General features: G+C 40.8%; 1 protein-coding gene across 1 annotated transcript in view; it reads left to right on the top strand.

The window, feature by feature from the left end:
* The window catches only part of NTRK2 (neurotrophic receptor tyrosine kinase 2), a 215,377-nt gene that overhangs the window by 183,757 nt on the left and 15,071 nt on the right, over window positions 1–16,549 (top strand). Inside the window, exon 16 of the mRNA XM_048504371.1 lies at window positions 7,966–8,200. Coding sequence (XP_048360328.1) covers window positions 7,966–8,200 — 235 coding nt within the window. The remainder of the gene's footprint in view (window positions 1–7,965; window positions 8,201–16,549) is intronic.

Here is a 16,549-nt window from a genome sequence, read left to right as displayed (position 1 = left end):
TTCCAATGTACAAGAGGAGCAATTTAAGCCCTTAGGAAGCAGATGCTTGTTTAAGTTTTGGATTGCTTTTTAGCTGCCATTACCACCGCAGTGAAAGATCATGTGGATACATCCAAGTGAAAACGTTTCATCCACATAGGACACATTCTCAGGATGTAATCAGTGTCTGGATCTAGCTTGTTGGATCATCTATGAACAAGTATCTCCAGGACATACTGAAGCAACTGTGGTTTAGTTGAATTTAGAAGGATATTTTGCATCCCAGATAGCCAAATACTGGAGAGAATCACTACTTTCTTTCAAATCTGCCATATTAGAGTTTTAAGCAAAGTGGCTTTGGGCTAGCTGCTGTCTTTCTTTTTCTACCAAAGTAGTTCCAGATATCTTTTTGTTGCAGGACCAGAAAGGGTTTTCTCATTTTGCCTTGTAAAAACTGTTGTATTTGTCTGGTTTTCTATTGGTGTTGCTTATAGACCTAACTGTGGTCAAATTGCTTTTTAGTGATAATTACCATCAGCTTATTACTATGAATGTGATTCTTATTGTGATCTGTGGATTTTGATGATGTACTTTTGTCTATTTGAGTGCAGGTCCTCTAGTGCATGTTGCTTTATATATTATGTTTGAAGTATTGCCAGGAGCCACTGGAGCACAGAGTGGCAGGGCATGAATACGATCAATAACTATATTACTAGGGTCTTTTGGCTACTAACTGCTTCATCTTGCAAGGGTCTCTCACAGAGAAGCAAGGCTGCTTAAATTTTATGTAGCGGTCCTTAGGCAGCTGGGCTATGCTAATGACAGAATGCCAAAAGGGCATGCATTCATTTTCATGGGGAGAATGCCTGCACTGTGATGCATGCTTTTTCAAAAGTGCATCCCCACTGTGTTCAAGGAGTTTTAATCTCAAGCCAAAGTGTTCTGCAACCTTAAAAAGACAGCAGTGATATTTAAAGCTGCTTGTGAATAGATATGTTAGATATGATGTAGGGGAAAGTTAAAGTCTTCAACAATTAAACACATGCATTAAAGATTAATAATCACTGTAGTCATTCAACAGCGCTGGAGGAATTCTTTTTATTTATCTGGTTCTGCCTCTTACATAACCCAAGACAGCAGAGTCCTTATTTTGGTTACATTGACGTGGGGGGAAGGTTGTGGGGGTGTATTTAGAACTCAGAATTACCACATTAAAACAGGCTGCTCAACAAATGAAGAACTGCTTTTAGTAGGGACTCCGCAGAACACTGATTTCTTACTCTGCAATGCCCCCGAGGCCACTAATCAAAAATAAGCTCTCTCCATTTCAGCTGTCTCACAAGTGTCCTTTGGTGTTTGCTTTCTGCAGCACCATGTCAAATTTCAGGAAAGGAACTGAAGGTCAGAAGCTTTCCAATGTGCAGCATTTTGGGTGAGGGGAACAGCAGCAATGCCAAGGCAGCGGAGTAAACATGGCAGTTCTGTACACATAACCTGAACATAGGCAAAAAAGAAATGTTAATTTTAAAATTTAGATGGAAATAATTCTTATGTATTTTTGGCAGAGATTCGTGATTTAACAGACTACCTACAAATGTGGTGACGGTTGCAACAGCATCACATCTTACGCTAACCTATGTTTTCCTACCTGTCCAGTAAGGCAGAGTAAGATGGTTTATCTCACATGGCCCACTGTTTATGGATAAAAAATGGGGGGGGGGGGGGTTGGAAAGGAAAGCAGTGCAGAAGCATGACTAGAATGACAGAGCATTGCTCATTCTTAAAGGCATTTCAGCCACAGTGGACCCTGGCACAAGCTTACTATCTGATAATAAATGAGTGACAGCATTTACTGTACATAGCCAAATGCTATTTCAATCATTCACAAAGAACATAATCACAAATGACATAATCAGTTCTAAAAAGCACTTATGTTAAAACATTTCACTCTTCAAATGCAACTTTTGCCCATATCTTCTTGACTGCAAAGGCAAAAGGCAACCCTCTGTTCAAAACAGGTGAGTCAGTATTTGAGAGAGAAAAAATCAGTTTCTTTGCTTCTAAGGATGAGTTCAATCTCTTGAAGAGTGCTGCAGAAAATTCAGCCAGGCTCTGACATATCTCTTTTAATCAATCTAAGCCAGAGTGATAAAAGCTATGGAAGAGTCACACAAGGACTGAAATATTCTAATTTGTTTTTTCTGAAGGCTAGGGGGTTAAAATCACTCCTTGTCTACCACAACCAGAAAGTCATCTATGAGATAATCAACACATTTATTGAACAGTGTCAGGAATACCAAAAACAAGACAAATTAATGGTGATGCCAGTTCTCATATTCCAGGAAGGTCTCCTGGCCTTTGAAAGCTGCAGGATCACAGGTGGAGCTGTTATATCACCGCATGCCAATGAGAGGAACAATAGTGCGCCGGCAGATTACTAGTTAGAAGAAGAGGAGTTTGGATTGAGTTTGGAGACTCAATGGGATTTACTTTTGTAAGTCCTTTCCCTTCCTCTCCCCACAACACACACCTTGTGAGCTAGGTAGGGCTGAGAGAGTTCCAAAGAACTATGACTAGCCCAAGGTCACCCAGCAGGGTGAGGAAACAGATCTGGTTCACCAAATAAGGCTCCATCACTCATATGGAGAAGTGGGGAATCATACCCGGTTCTCCAGAGGAGCCCACCTGCTCTTAACCACTACACCACACAGAGAAGTGGTAGACTCAGTGAGTAAAGATAGTTAAATGTTTATTAGGGAAACACTTTGCAGATAGGAAAGCTGAGAGACAGGGATAGCCTTCTGCTACCTCGCTAGCTAGGGAAGAGGCTCCCAAGAAAGAGGAGGAAATTAGACCTGAGATTATCAGCCAAAGTAAAGACAAGAGGTGACACAAAAGGTTGGAAGGGTCTAATCTTACAATCCAGTTTAGGTGACCACTTGCCCATTGCCTGCTAGGTCTTCTTCTCAGTTCCTTTGCATGCTAGACATTGTTACTTCCAACACCCCTTTTCAAAGTCCACCAGGTTCATCTTATGCAGACTTTCAAACCTGTCTGCAGGTAAAGTCTTGGTGAATGTATCTGCAATCATTTCTTCTGTATGACATTGCTGCAAATCACAAGCCAATCTTCACACATGCTTCTCACAAGATGATGCTTTACATGCATGAATTTAGATCTAGAATTTAACATCTGTCCCAAAGTTCTGCCTCGGTTGCAGTATTCATTCAAGTTGTTTGCATGCCTCAGGTGCATGTGTGGCTTCATTTGATGATAAAGCAACACTTTTTTGCATTCTGCTGCTCCAACTGATTGCTCCATCTCCATAAAAGAACAGGTGTCCACTGTTGACTTCCAAAATTTTGTATTACCCGCCCAGTCTGCATCCATGAATCCAATCAACCCTGGATTCTTGCTTGTTGTTAACTTTAATTTCAGATTAGTAGTTCTATATAGATATCTGGCCACTCTCTTGACTGAATTCCAGTTGCTTGTGTTCAGTGACCCAGTCTTCCTGCATAACATCCCTATAGCTGCTGCTGGGTCAGCATGTGTCAGTGTGTCTGTAAGCAGCCATTTCTCAATTGCTTCTCTGTAGCACATGCTATCAGGTAGAAGTTCACTGCTTCCTTCCTTATTCAAGTAATGAGTTCCCATATGAGTTCTGACTGGTTTAGCATCTTTCATATTCATACAGTCCAGAAATTCCAAGATTTTCTGCTTTGGTTAAGAAGACAGCTCCCATCTTCTTCCCTTTTTATTTGTATTCTAAAATAACAGTAGACATTTCCAAGTTGTTCCACTTCCACTTCTTGATTCAAATGTTGAACTGTTTTGCGGTCCTCTTTGCTTTCATAGCATAGAATCAGATCATCCTCATATGTCAAAATGTAAGTCCATTTGTTGTCTCTGTATTTTGAGTACAGGCAAGATTCTGCTTTGCCTTGTTCAACAGGAATCTTGGTAAAAATTTGATGAAGTTTTTCATTCCAGCATTTAGCAGTTTGTTTTAGTTTATAGATGCTTTTTCACAGTTTGCACATAAGCTAATTACCTTTATATTCTCAAATCCTGGTGGCTGTTGTAGGTAGAATTCTTCCTTTATTTTGCCATGTAGAAAGGTACTCTTTACATCTATATGCATCACTTGCATCTTTCTTGCCGCTGCAATGCTTAAAAGTTGTCTCACTGAGAGTGAGAATAGCCTTTAGCTACTAGTCCTTCTTTGTATCTTTGTGCTTCCTTTTCTGCACTATGCTTGGATTTAAAGATCCATTTGCACCCTATTGCCTTTTTGGAATTACTGCATCAATTTCTTCTTCTGCAGATTTTTCTCCACCTTTCTGCTTCTTTGCAGGCATTCTTTCAAAGTCTTCCCATGTGGAGGACTCTGGAACAACTGCTGCCTTTACATGATAAGTGAAACGCAAAGGTGGTACTCTTCTGATCTTGCTGAGCATCTGACACATGATTTTGCATCCCCTTCTGACTCGACAGGCTCTGTAGTCACTTCCTATGTGCTCTGTCCATGGTGGTCTGTTCTGCAGGTGCTTCAAGTGTCCTGTCCATAGACCTCATCCAGCTGCTGTGCTTGATTTTGCTGTGTTAAAACAGATTCACTGGAATGTTCTTTCTCCCTTTTGTCAGTGAAGACTATGTTACACATTTTATTACATTTGTTTCTGGATTGAGGATTCTGTATCCATTGCATCCAAGTGCATAGCCTACAAAAATCATGTTTTCAGTTCTGAAATCCATCTTAGAGTGTTTTTCCTTTCGGATGTAACCATATGTTTTTGATCCAAGCACTCTCAATTTACTCATGCTAGATTTATGTCCAAACTACTATTCATATGGTGTGCTCCTTGCACCTTTTGTAGGTAGTCTGTTTTGCAGGTAAGTTGCTGTATTAACAGCTTTTCACCAATATTTTGCTTGCTGTTTTGCTTCATGCAGTGCAGTGTGCATCTAGCAATCTCAGCTAGGGAACAATTTTTGCTCTCAGCTACTCCATTTCTGGACTAACATGAACAGTTAGATTATGCTGTATTTCCCATTCAAAAAAAATCTTCATCTGATTTCTTATATATTCTCTTCTATTGTCAGTGTGCATTGCAACTGGCATTCTCTGAAATCTGTTATTTATATTGTGCAAATTTGTTTGGTACTTGGCTTTTCTGTCTAATGAAGTAAGTCACAGTATATCTTGAAAAATAATTTATAAAGGTTAGCAAATATTTGTTCCCAGATGGTGTTTGCATTTTAAAATGTCTACAGACATCACTGTATAATAATTCCAAATGATACAGCTTTTGCTTGGGAGTTTTGAAAAACATGATCTCACACACTTTGTTTTAATGCACGTTCCTGCTCCTGGGGGCATGTAACAACTTACACATTCTTAGTTAAATTCTGGCTTTGAAGAAGTGACACATTAGCATTTCTATGGGCATAGTGTCTATGCCATAAATTTATGCACTGTGCCTGTGGTTGCATACATTTATGCACTGCCTATCTCTGAACAAAATTCTCTTTTCTTGTGTCCTATGCAGTCAATTCTGCCCTTCCTTTATAAGGCATTTTTTGACAAACAATATAATAATTCCCTTGTCTGTTAAAGCATTCATTTATATCAAGTTGTTTCTATGGTAAGTACTGGTACAAAAAAACAGATTGTAATTGTAATCTCTATGAAAAATCCTCCTGATTACAAACACTTGATGGTAACTTGCCCCACTATTGCTCCTTCTACAGGGTGATCATCTGTTTCATACAAAATTTCTCTTTTACTTTTATCCAAAGTGTCAAATAAATTTTTATCTCCACTTAAAAGGGTTGTACAACCATTGTCAAGGTCCCATGTGTTTGATTTGACCCCTCCCATGTGTTTGATTTTATCTCCCCCCCCCTGCACCATCAGATCAGTTCCCATGCACACTTCACCAGGATGACTGTGACAGAGAACACATGCATTACCAACATCGCAAAAAACGGGGGAGAGATGGGTGGACTTGCCAGCTGCTTTTTTCATGTGGAAGAGGGACAAAGGCCAGGCCAGCCTTTTATAGGCCCTGGCCGTCCCTCTTCGATGACATCATGGCACTGGTGGCATCGCTACATCTTTGCTCTTAATGGGCATGGCTGCCAGCCTGACTTCCGCCCTTCTCAGGGCAGAGGATGGAGGACTCTCTCCTTTGCCCTTCCCAGGCAGCAATGGCGGGTGCAGTGATTCATGGCCGCTCTTGTGAAGTGAAATCAATAATAACAGTATCACATCCTCATCAACAATCTGTTTTCCTGCTATTTTAAGTGGCCAACCAGGCTATGCATTTGGTTTAAATGTTTCTTTAGAGCTCCCGCATCAAGCATGCATATAGTAGATAACTATTACTGGAGGAATATTATTGTTCTTGATGTCTTCTTTCCCAGCACCTTTTCTAATTCAACCCATACTTGCTTGGCAGTTATGAGATCTGCTATTTTCATAAGCAAATAATTAGAGACAATTGAAATTATAATATCTCTGACCTGGGCATTTTTCTCATCCCACAATACTTGAAGGCCCTCTTGTGTGTTTCTGTCCAATGAGATCATGCTGTATAACTTCTCTTCTTGTAAAAATATTTCAATCTTGACACACCAGGTACCATAATTCAAATCTGTTAATGCTTCAATACCAATCTCCAAGGGAGTTGGCTATCTTAACTCCTTTCTCTGGACACAGTGTGTAACAAACTTCTCTCTGTGATACACCTCTAAAGGTGCCAGCCACAGATGCAGGCGAAACATTAGGAATAAGATCTACCAGACCATGGCCACACAGCCTGGAAAACCCACAACAACCATTCCTTTCTCTTTATTCACTAACTCTCCTAAGCCTCAGGGCATACTTTCATTTAATCAGTATAGCCAAGTCCAGCCCATAACCCAGTGATGGCCATTTGCTAATTACTCAGAGAAGCAGCAGACTTATTGATTAAAGATAAAGTTAGATCTTTATTATGAAACTACATTTTAGATAGGAGTGCTGAGACACAGGGATGGCCTTCAGCTACCTCTCAAGCTAGGGAAAGAAGGAAAAAAAGATTTCCAAGAAGGAGGAGATTAGACCTGAGATTATCAGTCTAAGGATGGACAAGAGGTGATACATAAGGATGGAAAGGTCTCTAATTTTACAGCTCTATCTATCTAAACACTTACCCATCCTTGCTGGGTTTTCTTCTCAGTTCCTTTGTGCACTCGACAGTGTTACTTCCAACACAGTGGTGATCAGACAAGTGACACACAGTTTGCAATGGTGCTGTAACCAGGCTAGATTAAGAGTGTTGGCAACCCCATAGCAGGATAGTTAGAAACACACCTCTCTGCAGATGCTGGTGTGTTGTGGCTGAACAAATGATTGGCAATGGACTGCGAATGGAGTCCACCCTAGCCTCTACCCTTTTTGTTTCAAGTGTCCTTTATTTAGAGTTGCAATCACTAAGGGATGCTGAAAGTGTGCCTTGCATAAATCCAGAGTCCTGTCCTGCATGCCTTGTCATCTAAGTTATAGGTGTACTGGCAGAAGTTTTAATATTGGTTTGGAGGGCTGTATTTGACAGCAGATTTAGCCATGACCTCTGAGAGATTTTTTACAATGATGCCAGGGTTATCACTGGAAAGGCTTAGGATAATGACTAAGCCCCATTCTCCCTGTCCCCATATGCTCCTTATGCTACCCAATTTTATGCTGGTAGTGGGGCACACTAGTGCAGCACCAATGGAGTCTTTCCAGAGACATTAACATACCTTTGAAATACATCAGTGTACCCTGAGAATCTGCTGGCATAGGACTTGTTTGGTATATTGAGCTATTTAAAGATACTGCATAGGATTTCTCCCTAAATCCCTGTTTCTCTCTTTCTCTTTCAGTTCTCCTGAAGTTGTCTCTAATCTTTCAGAAATGAATAGCGTGATCAGCTTGTATTTTTCATATGTCCTATGCAGGGCTCATGGACCTGATGCTGTTCTGATGGCTGAAGGTAATCGTCTAACTGAGCTGACCCAGTCACAGATGTTGCATATTGCCCAGCAAATTGCAGCTGGTATGGTTTACTTGGCATCACAACACTTTGTGCACCGTGACCTTGCCACTCGAAATTGTCTAGTTGGTGAAAACTTGTTGGTAAAAATTGGAGATTTTGGAATGTCAAGAGACGTGTACAGCACAGATTATTACAGGGTAAGCAATCTGTTTCTTTTAATATCAGTGGCTTTGATCTGCCATTTTGTTGCAAATATTCGTGACATTTTTACAATAGAAAAAAATTCTGTTATGAATCTACAAGAATGGAATCATTGAGAGCAATGAGTTTAAGATATCAAGGGTAGACTCTGAGAAATTGCTTGTGAATTTCTGGACAGTAGCTGACTCACCCCTGTCTCAGATAGTTTGCTGAACACAATTTGGTTGTAGTTTACCAGTATCTTGAATACAAAAACTAGATAGCTGTTGTTAGTTTTTCTTATTGGGTTGTTCTTCTGATGCCTAAAAGCTATGTGGCAGGCTGACAACCTGAGAAAGGTTGAGAAAGAGGTTCTTGACTACCGATTATCTAACTTTTGGTAATATATTCTGTAAGTTAAACACTGTGTGCTAAAAAAGTGTTGTGTCCTGATGAGCTGTAGATGCAGGAGGTACTTTTGTCAAAAAAATTCCAATGTACAAATGGAACTTATGACAACAAGATAGTGAACAGCTTAGTCCGGGGGTGGGGAGGTAGAGCTGCAGCAATCAGTGGTGTAAGCCTGGATGAGAAGGAGAAAACCTTTACTCCACCAGGAAAGCATAGAGTGACTTTTGTTGGTGGTGTACGTCTGCGCCACTGGGAGGGAGCATTCCCAACTTGAAAGTACATTGGGAGCCAGCTAACATCAGCTCTGCCTATAGGAACGTCCCAAAATATTCTGCCCATGACACCAACACAGCTATTTGTGGTTGAGAGCCACAACGGCAGGGGCCAGCTTCCAGGTTTGGCTGCTGTACAGCCATGTGGTGACCTAAGGCCTAAGTACGTGATTCTATGCCACTCTGTGTCCCTTTGCCCAGCACAATGGGTATAGACATTGGTGTTGGGCTCTTGCTGCTTCCAATGTGACTTCAGGCCCCATCCCTTTGGATTTCACAGTTAGATTTTTTTAGCAAGGGTCTGGATAAATTCATGGAGGATATTGATGGCTCCTAGCAAAGATGGCTAACTGAAACTTATATGCTCAATAACAATGCTCCTCTGAATACCAGAGGGGAAAAAGCAGAGGTAGACCTTCCTTCTTTGATTATGGGTTTCCTGAAGGGCTCCAGTTGACCACTTTTATTGTTTCTGGTTCTTAAGACCCTGAGTCAGACCATCATTCCACCAAGTTCCTTATCATCTACTCTGTCTGGCAGTTGCTGTCTGGAGTCTCAGGCAGAGAAAGGTCCTTCCCAACACCTGCTTCCCAAGAACCTTTAACTGAAGGTACCAGGGACTAAATGTGGTAGCTTCTGCATTTGCTTTACTGCTGAGACATGGTCCCTCCCTAAACAGGTTTAGCTTGATCTTATCATGTTTGATTTTATGAAGCTGGCATAAAATATACAGCAACAATATCTGATCCCAAGTTTAAGAGAGACTATATCTTGAGTAAAAGTTTGGTTAGAGATGACAATTAATTAATTAATTAATTAATTGAATTTATAAACCGCCCAATCCCCGGGGGGCTCTGAGCGGTGTACAACATTATATACACAATATATAACAAGGGTCACAATGGTGACCAAATACACTAAAATCCATTAAAACCATTAAAACCATTTAAGCAGCGGACAAAAACAAAGTAAAATAAACAATAATGCATGACATGGCATGTCCCACATAACCCAATTCTTTAAGAACCGCCCCAAAAAGGAGAGAGGAGCGGCCAGACTCTTCTTAAAAATAACAATAAATATACAAATAGAATTATAAAATAGGAGAGCAAAAAAGCCCAAGGAGCAAAGCAACAGGAGGGGGGAGGGGGAGGGGGCGTACCTCAGCTTTATACTGGACACTCCAAAGCGTCTCAGTAGGAACAATCTCAGTCTTACAGGCCCCAAGCATGGAACTCACTGCAAAGGTCCCAAGCGAGGGGTCTGACAGCTGGAGGGAGAGTGTTCCACCAGGCCGGGGCCAGGGCCATAAAGGTCCTGGCCCGTGTGGAGGCCAGCCACATCATTGAGGGGCCAGGAACCACCAGCAGTGGTTCCTACTTATAGTTCCTACTTATAGTTCCTACTTATAATGGGCTACTAGTATTTGCTGCTTTTTCCAGTCTCGCAATGTCTACTTTCCTGTAATAACATAATTTGATTCCTCATGCATTTGGTTGGATTATGAACTCAGGGTAGAGCAGAAATTAAGTTATTACTTATAGGCCAATTTGTAAAATTTACAAAGAATTCAACCAAAGTTAAAAAGCTTCTATTTAAACTGATTGTTTATTGCTATTTTTTATTGTTGCTTCTTTAATGAGGCAAGTCCCTGTGGTTATTGTAGTGCCTTATGTGGATAGTTGGTTTTGATCACTTGTACATGAAAGGTCATGTTCATATGGCATTGTGGTTATGGTGTATAACCATATTTGCTAGCTCATTCTTTTTTTAGTGAGTGACTCTATAATAGGACAGAACATATTTTGAGCAGCACCATTGTTTGAGTGAGACTGTTGAATCAGAAGTGAGTTGTTGCATATGGTTAGAGGCAAGGCAAAGGAAGTTACACACAAGGATAGTATTTGTTTTCACACAGCTGTTTTAATTAAAACTGCAAAGAACACTTTTTATTATGGGTTGTATGGACTGTTTTTTCCTTCAGTGATCCAAGCCTAGCAATTAGCAGACATCTGAAGCAGATTTCTGTCACATATTATCCTCTGGAACTTTAGCTGGGTTCATCATTACAATATAAGAAATAATATCACATCAAAGGATTGAAAATGGGGTAGAGATGAGTGGCTAGTGTACAACTGTGTGATTTTGCTACAGAAAAGTCGTCATCAATCGGTTTACATCTGCAAAGTTTCAACAGTTTCCATCCATAGTCTCTTCAGCTTGTGGATTTTATGAGTCCTTCTTGAAGTTTGCTGTATGGTGAAACAATAACTGAGAAGATAGTTAACATATGAGCATAAGAAGGATCCAGTTGGATCAGATCAATAATCCATCCTGTCCAGCATCCTATTTCTCTCAGTTACCAATCAAAGGCAACTAGAGTGCTGCAGATTTATCAGATTCCAGTGAATCTGCAGTCTGCTAAAATCCTGGAAGCAAGGCAGTAGTTTTCAGTTTGTTTTAGAGAAGCCTGGTAAAGCTCAACAATAGCAGACAAGTTTTCCTGAAAGCAGATAATTAACTGATTTTTCCTTGATACGTAAAGCTTTGAGTATTCCATGACACAATTACAATTTATGAATAATAGGCCTTTTCTGTATGAGTCATTTACAATGCATCTTGATGACAAATGCTGCCAGGTTTTTTATCCTTTTAATTCCACAGGTTGTTGCCTCCATTTGTTTCCAGAAACATTTTTCCTTCATATTTTCCTGAATACTTAAACCACATTTTTGATCAATTTCTGAGCCAGCTTCTTTTGAGCATGCAAATATATTGAAACTATCTTTATTTCTCTGCCCCACCAAACATATGGCCCTTATTCACACTCCACGTAATTGCCCAACCTCCCTTAAAGCCATTTTTCCACCTCCTTTTCTATTTTCAGAAGGAATTTTTTTCTCATTGTCAAATCAAATTAGTGATGTAATGTTGAGGCAGAGGTATGACAAGCAGGGGGATTGGATCAGTGTTGACAATTCCACTTAGAAGTTGTGATGTTAAGATTCAGGCGGAGATACAAAGAAACAGGGGTGATTGCATCAGCAATAGAATGCCGAGACACTGGGGGTTTGAAAAGAATACTAGGAGTGGGTGCTGTGTGGTTTCCGGGCTGTATGGCCGTGTTCTAGCAGCATTCTCTCCTGACGTTTCACCTGCATCTGTGGCTGGCATCTTCAGAGGATCTGATGTGGGAAAGCAAGTGGAGTATATATCTGTTGGAGTGTCCAGGGTGGGTGGGGAAACCTTGTCTGTGAGTAACAAAGGCGGCAACCAGGTCAATAGTTGAGGGCGTCTGAATAGAAGTATGAGTAACAATGAAGACTATAGCCTGGGAGTAACCCTGTAGATAGCAAGGTCACTGCTATCTGATTCCAATTGTTGGACTAGTTCAGAGTACCCTCTGTGGTGAAAACTCCAAAGGCATAGAGCCTACCTGAAGCAAAAGTGCCGATCGTGAAACTGGAGTCCTCAAATCATCACAAGAAAAATGATGGGTTTGATTATGAAATAGTCATCGAACTTTTGCTCACACGGAAGTGCTTTTCTTGAATAGAACAGGGGTAATCTCAGGAGTTTTGCTTGACCCAATGAGTCTTATAACAAGCAAAACTCCTGTCATGACCCCTGGTTTGTTCAAGAAAAGCACTTCCGTGTGAGCAAAAAATTTTTTTTTAGAAAAAGCAGTTCAGGGAAAGATATAGCATCAGATGTTTATTGACAGAATTGGGAAACTCCGCCAAAACCGCCTTTCAAACAGGAAAAAGGATTTGCCTCCCTACCCCAAGCCATACCCCCTTTCCCAGAAAAAAAATGACTGTTCCCTCTCAGCTGGAAAGGAATGTGGCTGGCTTCTTCTTATTGCATTCATCCTAACCAACATAAGAAATAACCCCAGGTGTCTAACAAAAATAACAGGCTGTGGGTTCCCAGAACTCAATTCAAGGTGGGAGAGGAAACACAAACTATCATACACACCCATAAATGGAGCTGCAATGGGGCTGGGGACGCTGTGCTCTGGGCGCACGCCGTTGGGGTCACGTGGGGGCAGAAAATCGCCTCCACACCCCTTCCCCCCTCCCACTTCCTCCTGTGCACCCCCCCACTTACCTTAGTTTGAGTTTGCTGCTAAGAGTGTGCTGCTACCTTAGAAAAAGCAGCCTGGTGGGAACTACACTTCCCAGGAGACCTTGTGAGCCCCAAAGGAGTTTGGACTCGCTGCAGGAGTTTGGACTCGCAAGGTCTCCTGGGAAGTGTAGGTCCCACCAGGCTGCTTTTTCTAAGGTAGCAGCACACTCTTAGCAGCAAACTCATAAATTGCTAGGACATCTAAAATACTAAGGTAAGTGGGGGAGCGAGTGCTGTGCGGGGAAGCGGGTGCTGTGTGGGGCGTGGTTGGTGGGGCCAGGCATCATTTTGACCCAGGTGCCATTCCCCCCCCCCCACACACACACACAGCACTGTACCCACCTCCTGCCAGGAGTGGGATTATGGTCAGCCCTGTATATGACTGGACATGACAACTCCTTTCCTTCACTGAAAGTAGCAGTTTACTGATGGCTGTAGTGAACTGTGGCAGTGAAGCATTCCCAGCTGACAGTGTAATAGGGAACCTTGACAGGCTGCCCAAAAGTCTTAATTCCCCAATAGCTAATGGTATTGCATGATGGCAGTACAAGCTCAGGTGCCAGCCTGAGTTCCCCTCTTGCAACCCAGTGCCAGACATAGACAGGCTCTGCTCATGTGGAGGAACTGCCATTTTAACAATGTGGGTTTTGGTCAACAACAACTAGTTCTACTATTTAAAAAAAATCAGGACAGACAGTAAGTTCCTGCATTGTGCTATTTAATTACATAATATGCTGCTGACTGTTCTATCAGCTGTTCATTTGTCTGGTCTGTACCTCTCCGGTTTTGCCATAGATGGTGGAAAAAAATGTGGCAGCTACTGATGTCAACATAATTGTCTTTATTAATGTGTTAGAATGTGGCACTCCATAATGCCTGCTCTGATTTGTTGAGATTTTCATTTGCATTTGCGATTATTATATACCATTTGCCTGCTTATAGTGAAAAGAGGCTCGTGCCTCTTGTGTTCTGTCAGATTGTTAATGATATTTTGCACAGTGGCAGCTTAGCTATTAAGAGATGCTGCAGGGATGACTGTGGAGAGAGATAACCTTTGGATAATTGGCATGTTGTGCTACAGCATGGTGTTAGCTACACAGACATTGTTTGTTTGTTTAAAGCCTGCCTGGAATCATAGTAGAGATAGGATGGAAAAGTACTTTAATTATCCTGTACAGTAAAACCAACATGGAATGAAATGAGAGAGTACCCCTCACCCCCCACAAGCCAGGCTACCTTAGTTGCAAGATATAAAGCCCTTAAAAACATAAGAAAGAGCCTGCTGGATCAGACCAGAGTCCATCTAGTCCAGCACTCTGCTACTCACAGTGGCCCACCAGTGGCCCATGCAGGATGTGAAAGCAATAGCCTCCCAAGCACCTGGTCTGCTAAAGCATTTGCAATCTCAGATCAAGGAGGATCAAGATTGGTAGCCATAGATCAACTTGTCCATCATAAATCTGCCCAAGCCCCTTTTAAAGCTATCCCGGTTAGTGGCCATCACCACCTCCTGTGGCAGCATATTCCAAACACCAATCACACATTGTGTGAAGAAGTGTTTCCTTTTATTAGTCCTAATTCTTCTCCCCCAGCATTTTCAATGTATTCCCCCTGGTTCTATTTGGATGGAGACCAGATAGAACTTTTAAGAACGTTGTCCTTAAAAGTTCTTTTGACATTCTGCAAAATTATACCCTATTTATAGGTGCTCTCTTTAGCTTAAATTGTGTTTGAATTTCATGCTGATTAGATTACCAACTTCTTTTCAGTGCTTGTAATAAATTTAATATAACAATTAAATAAAAAGCATCCAAAACTGTACAAACCTTAAAATAATACAATGCATACATGCATTAATTAATTCCTTCTGATATTATTGACTTCCATTCAGCCATCAATGTATACAGTCTGTCACAGTATTTGTTTTTTTCAGGGTCATTCAAATAAAATGATCAAAAAAATTTAAGAAGCAGTCTTCAGCCCAGAACACTTTACAGTGAAAGTACAATTTCTCTCCTACCATCTGTGACTAAGCTGCTTTTTTCTCCAAAGAAAAAAGATTAATTTTTTTCCTACTGCTTGGAAGAGCAGTTGTAGAGGCCATTTTTAGCTGACAAGCATCCAGCAAGAAAAGTGTTAAACAGTTACTTCCTGGTACTCTACTGGATTTGAAACCATCCAGCAGCTGTTCTGCATGTAAAAGAAAACCATCTGGAAAAACAATCATGGAACCACATCTAACACATAATTCCTCCAAATATAATAGAAACGTACGATTGACAAGTAATTCTATTTAAATATAAAGTAAATGTAGTTAAGCAAACATTAATGTGCTTATATTAGAAGAAATCCACTCAAATTTCAGTTTCCTGTAATTCTATGAAGATATCATAGCCCTGCAGTCTTTTTTTTTTAATTAAAACCTTGTCACCAAATAATAAAACTTTTGGCAGAATACAACAATAACACCAGCACACATAAAATGAAATTCTAGTTTTCCTTCTCGTCCTTCCCATTGACTTGTATGAAATTATTCATTGCCTATCAAGAAGCACCATGGAAATCTCTTTCTGTTTGTCACCACCTTGCCTACCTCCTTTATGGTTTGCTTGGAAGGTAAAACCCAATGCAAATGTGCAATTCCCTCACCTTTTTGGAAGTCTAAATAACATTATGTGGCTTTGTAGATCTTGTAGACTTTTTGGTAGATGTTTATCTCAGTCTTCAGTGTAAACAGCAGTTACCCCACGCACACATACACACTCACTCAGTAGAATGATGCTGATTTTGGCACAGTCTGACCATAATTTTGGCACAGTCTGATCATAATTTTTTAGAATTTGAGCTATTCAATGTCTTGCTTTCTGGCTTCTGCACATCAGCCATTTCCTTGTGATTCTCTTAATTGTTTGTTAAAGATAAAGGCAGCATAATAAGCCCAGAGGGTGATCTCACTTTGCCTATTTCTAGTACAAAATGCCTATTCATTAAGGAGAGTTAATGTATGACAGCAGGATTGTTATTTTTCTTTAAATTATTTTGGGGCTTGAAATGCCAGTAGAAGCATGACACTGTAAATGCTTGAAGCCACAGACAAGTTGCCTTTCTTTTGCTTCAGAAATGGCAATCCCCACCTGCAGGTCTTAGCTGTCATTACGCAGCTGCATACCTGTGTGGGTGAGTTATGCTGAAGCCTCGCACAGGAAAAAGCAAGAATTTGTGACGAGTCAAACACCTTGCCAAGGGATCCATGTGGGTGTTTGTATTGAACTGTCACAGTTCGAAGGGTTTTTTTTAATTAGATGCTATTTTGGCAACTGGTACTCAGATGAAATGAGCTCCTTATCCACCTTTGCTTTTCAGTTCTATTCTTACGTCACAACCTGGTTGGGCCACTGTGTCATGCCAGGATCTAGAGAATGACAACGAGATTTTCAGTGGCTAGAACTACTGAAGAATCTGACTTTATTTTTAGCTTATTTTCATTTTTTTAACTATTCTTAACCCATTTGTCAGAAAAAAGCCCTATAAAATACCCCCAAAGTAAATTGGTTA

Source organism: Sphaerodactylus townsendi, linkage group LG07 (genome assembly GCF_021028975.2).
Source record: "Sphaerodactylus townsendi isolate TG3544 linkage group LG07, MPM_Stown_v2.3, whole genome shotgun sequence".
In the NCBI taxonomy this organism is placed as follows: domain Eukaryota; kingdom Metazoa; phylum Chordata; class Lepidosauria; order Squamata; family Sphaerodactylidae; genus Sphaerodactylus; species Sphaerodactylus townsendi.
Note: the sequence above shows the minus strand (reverse complement) of the source record. Positions and strands in the feature narration are given on the sequence as shown.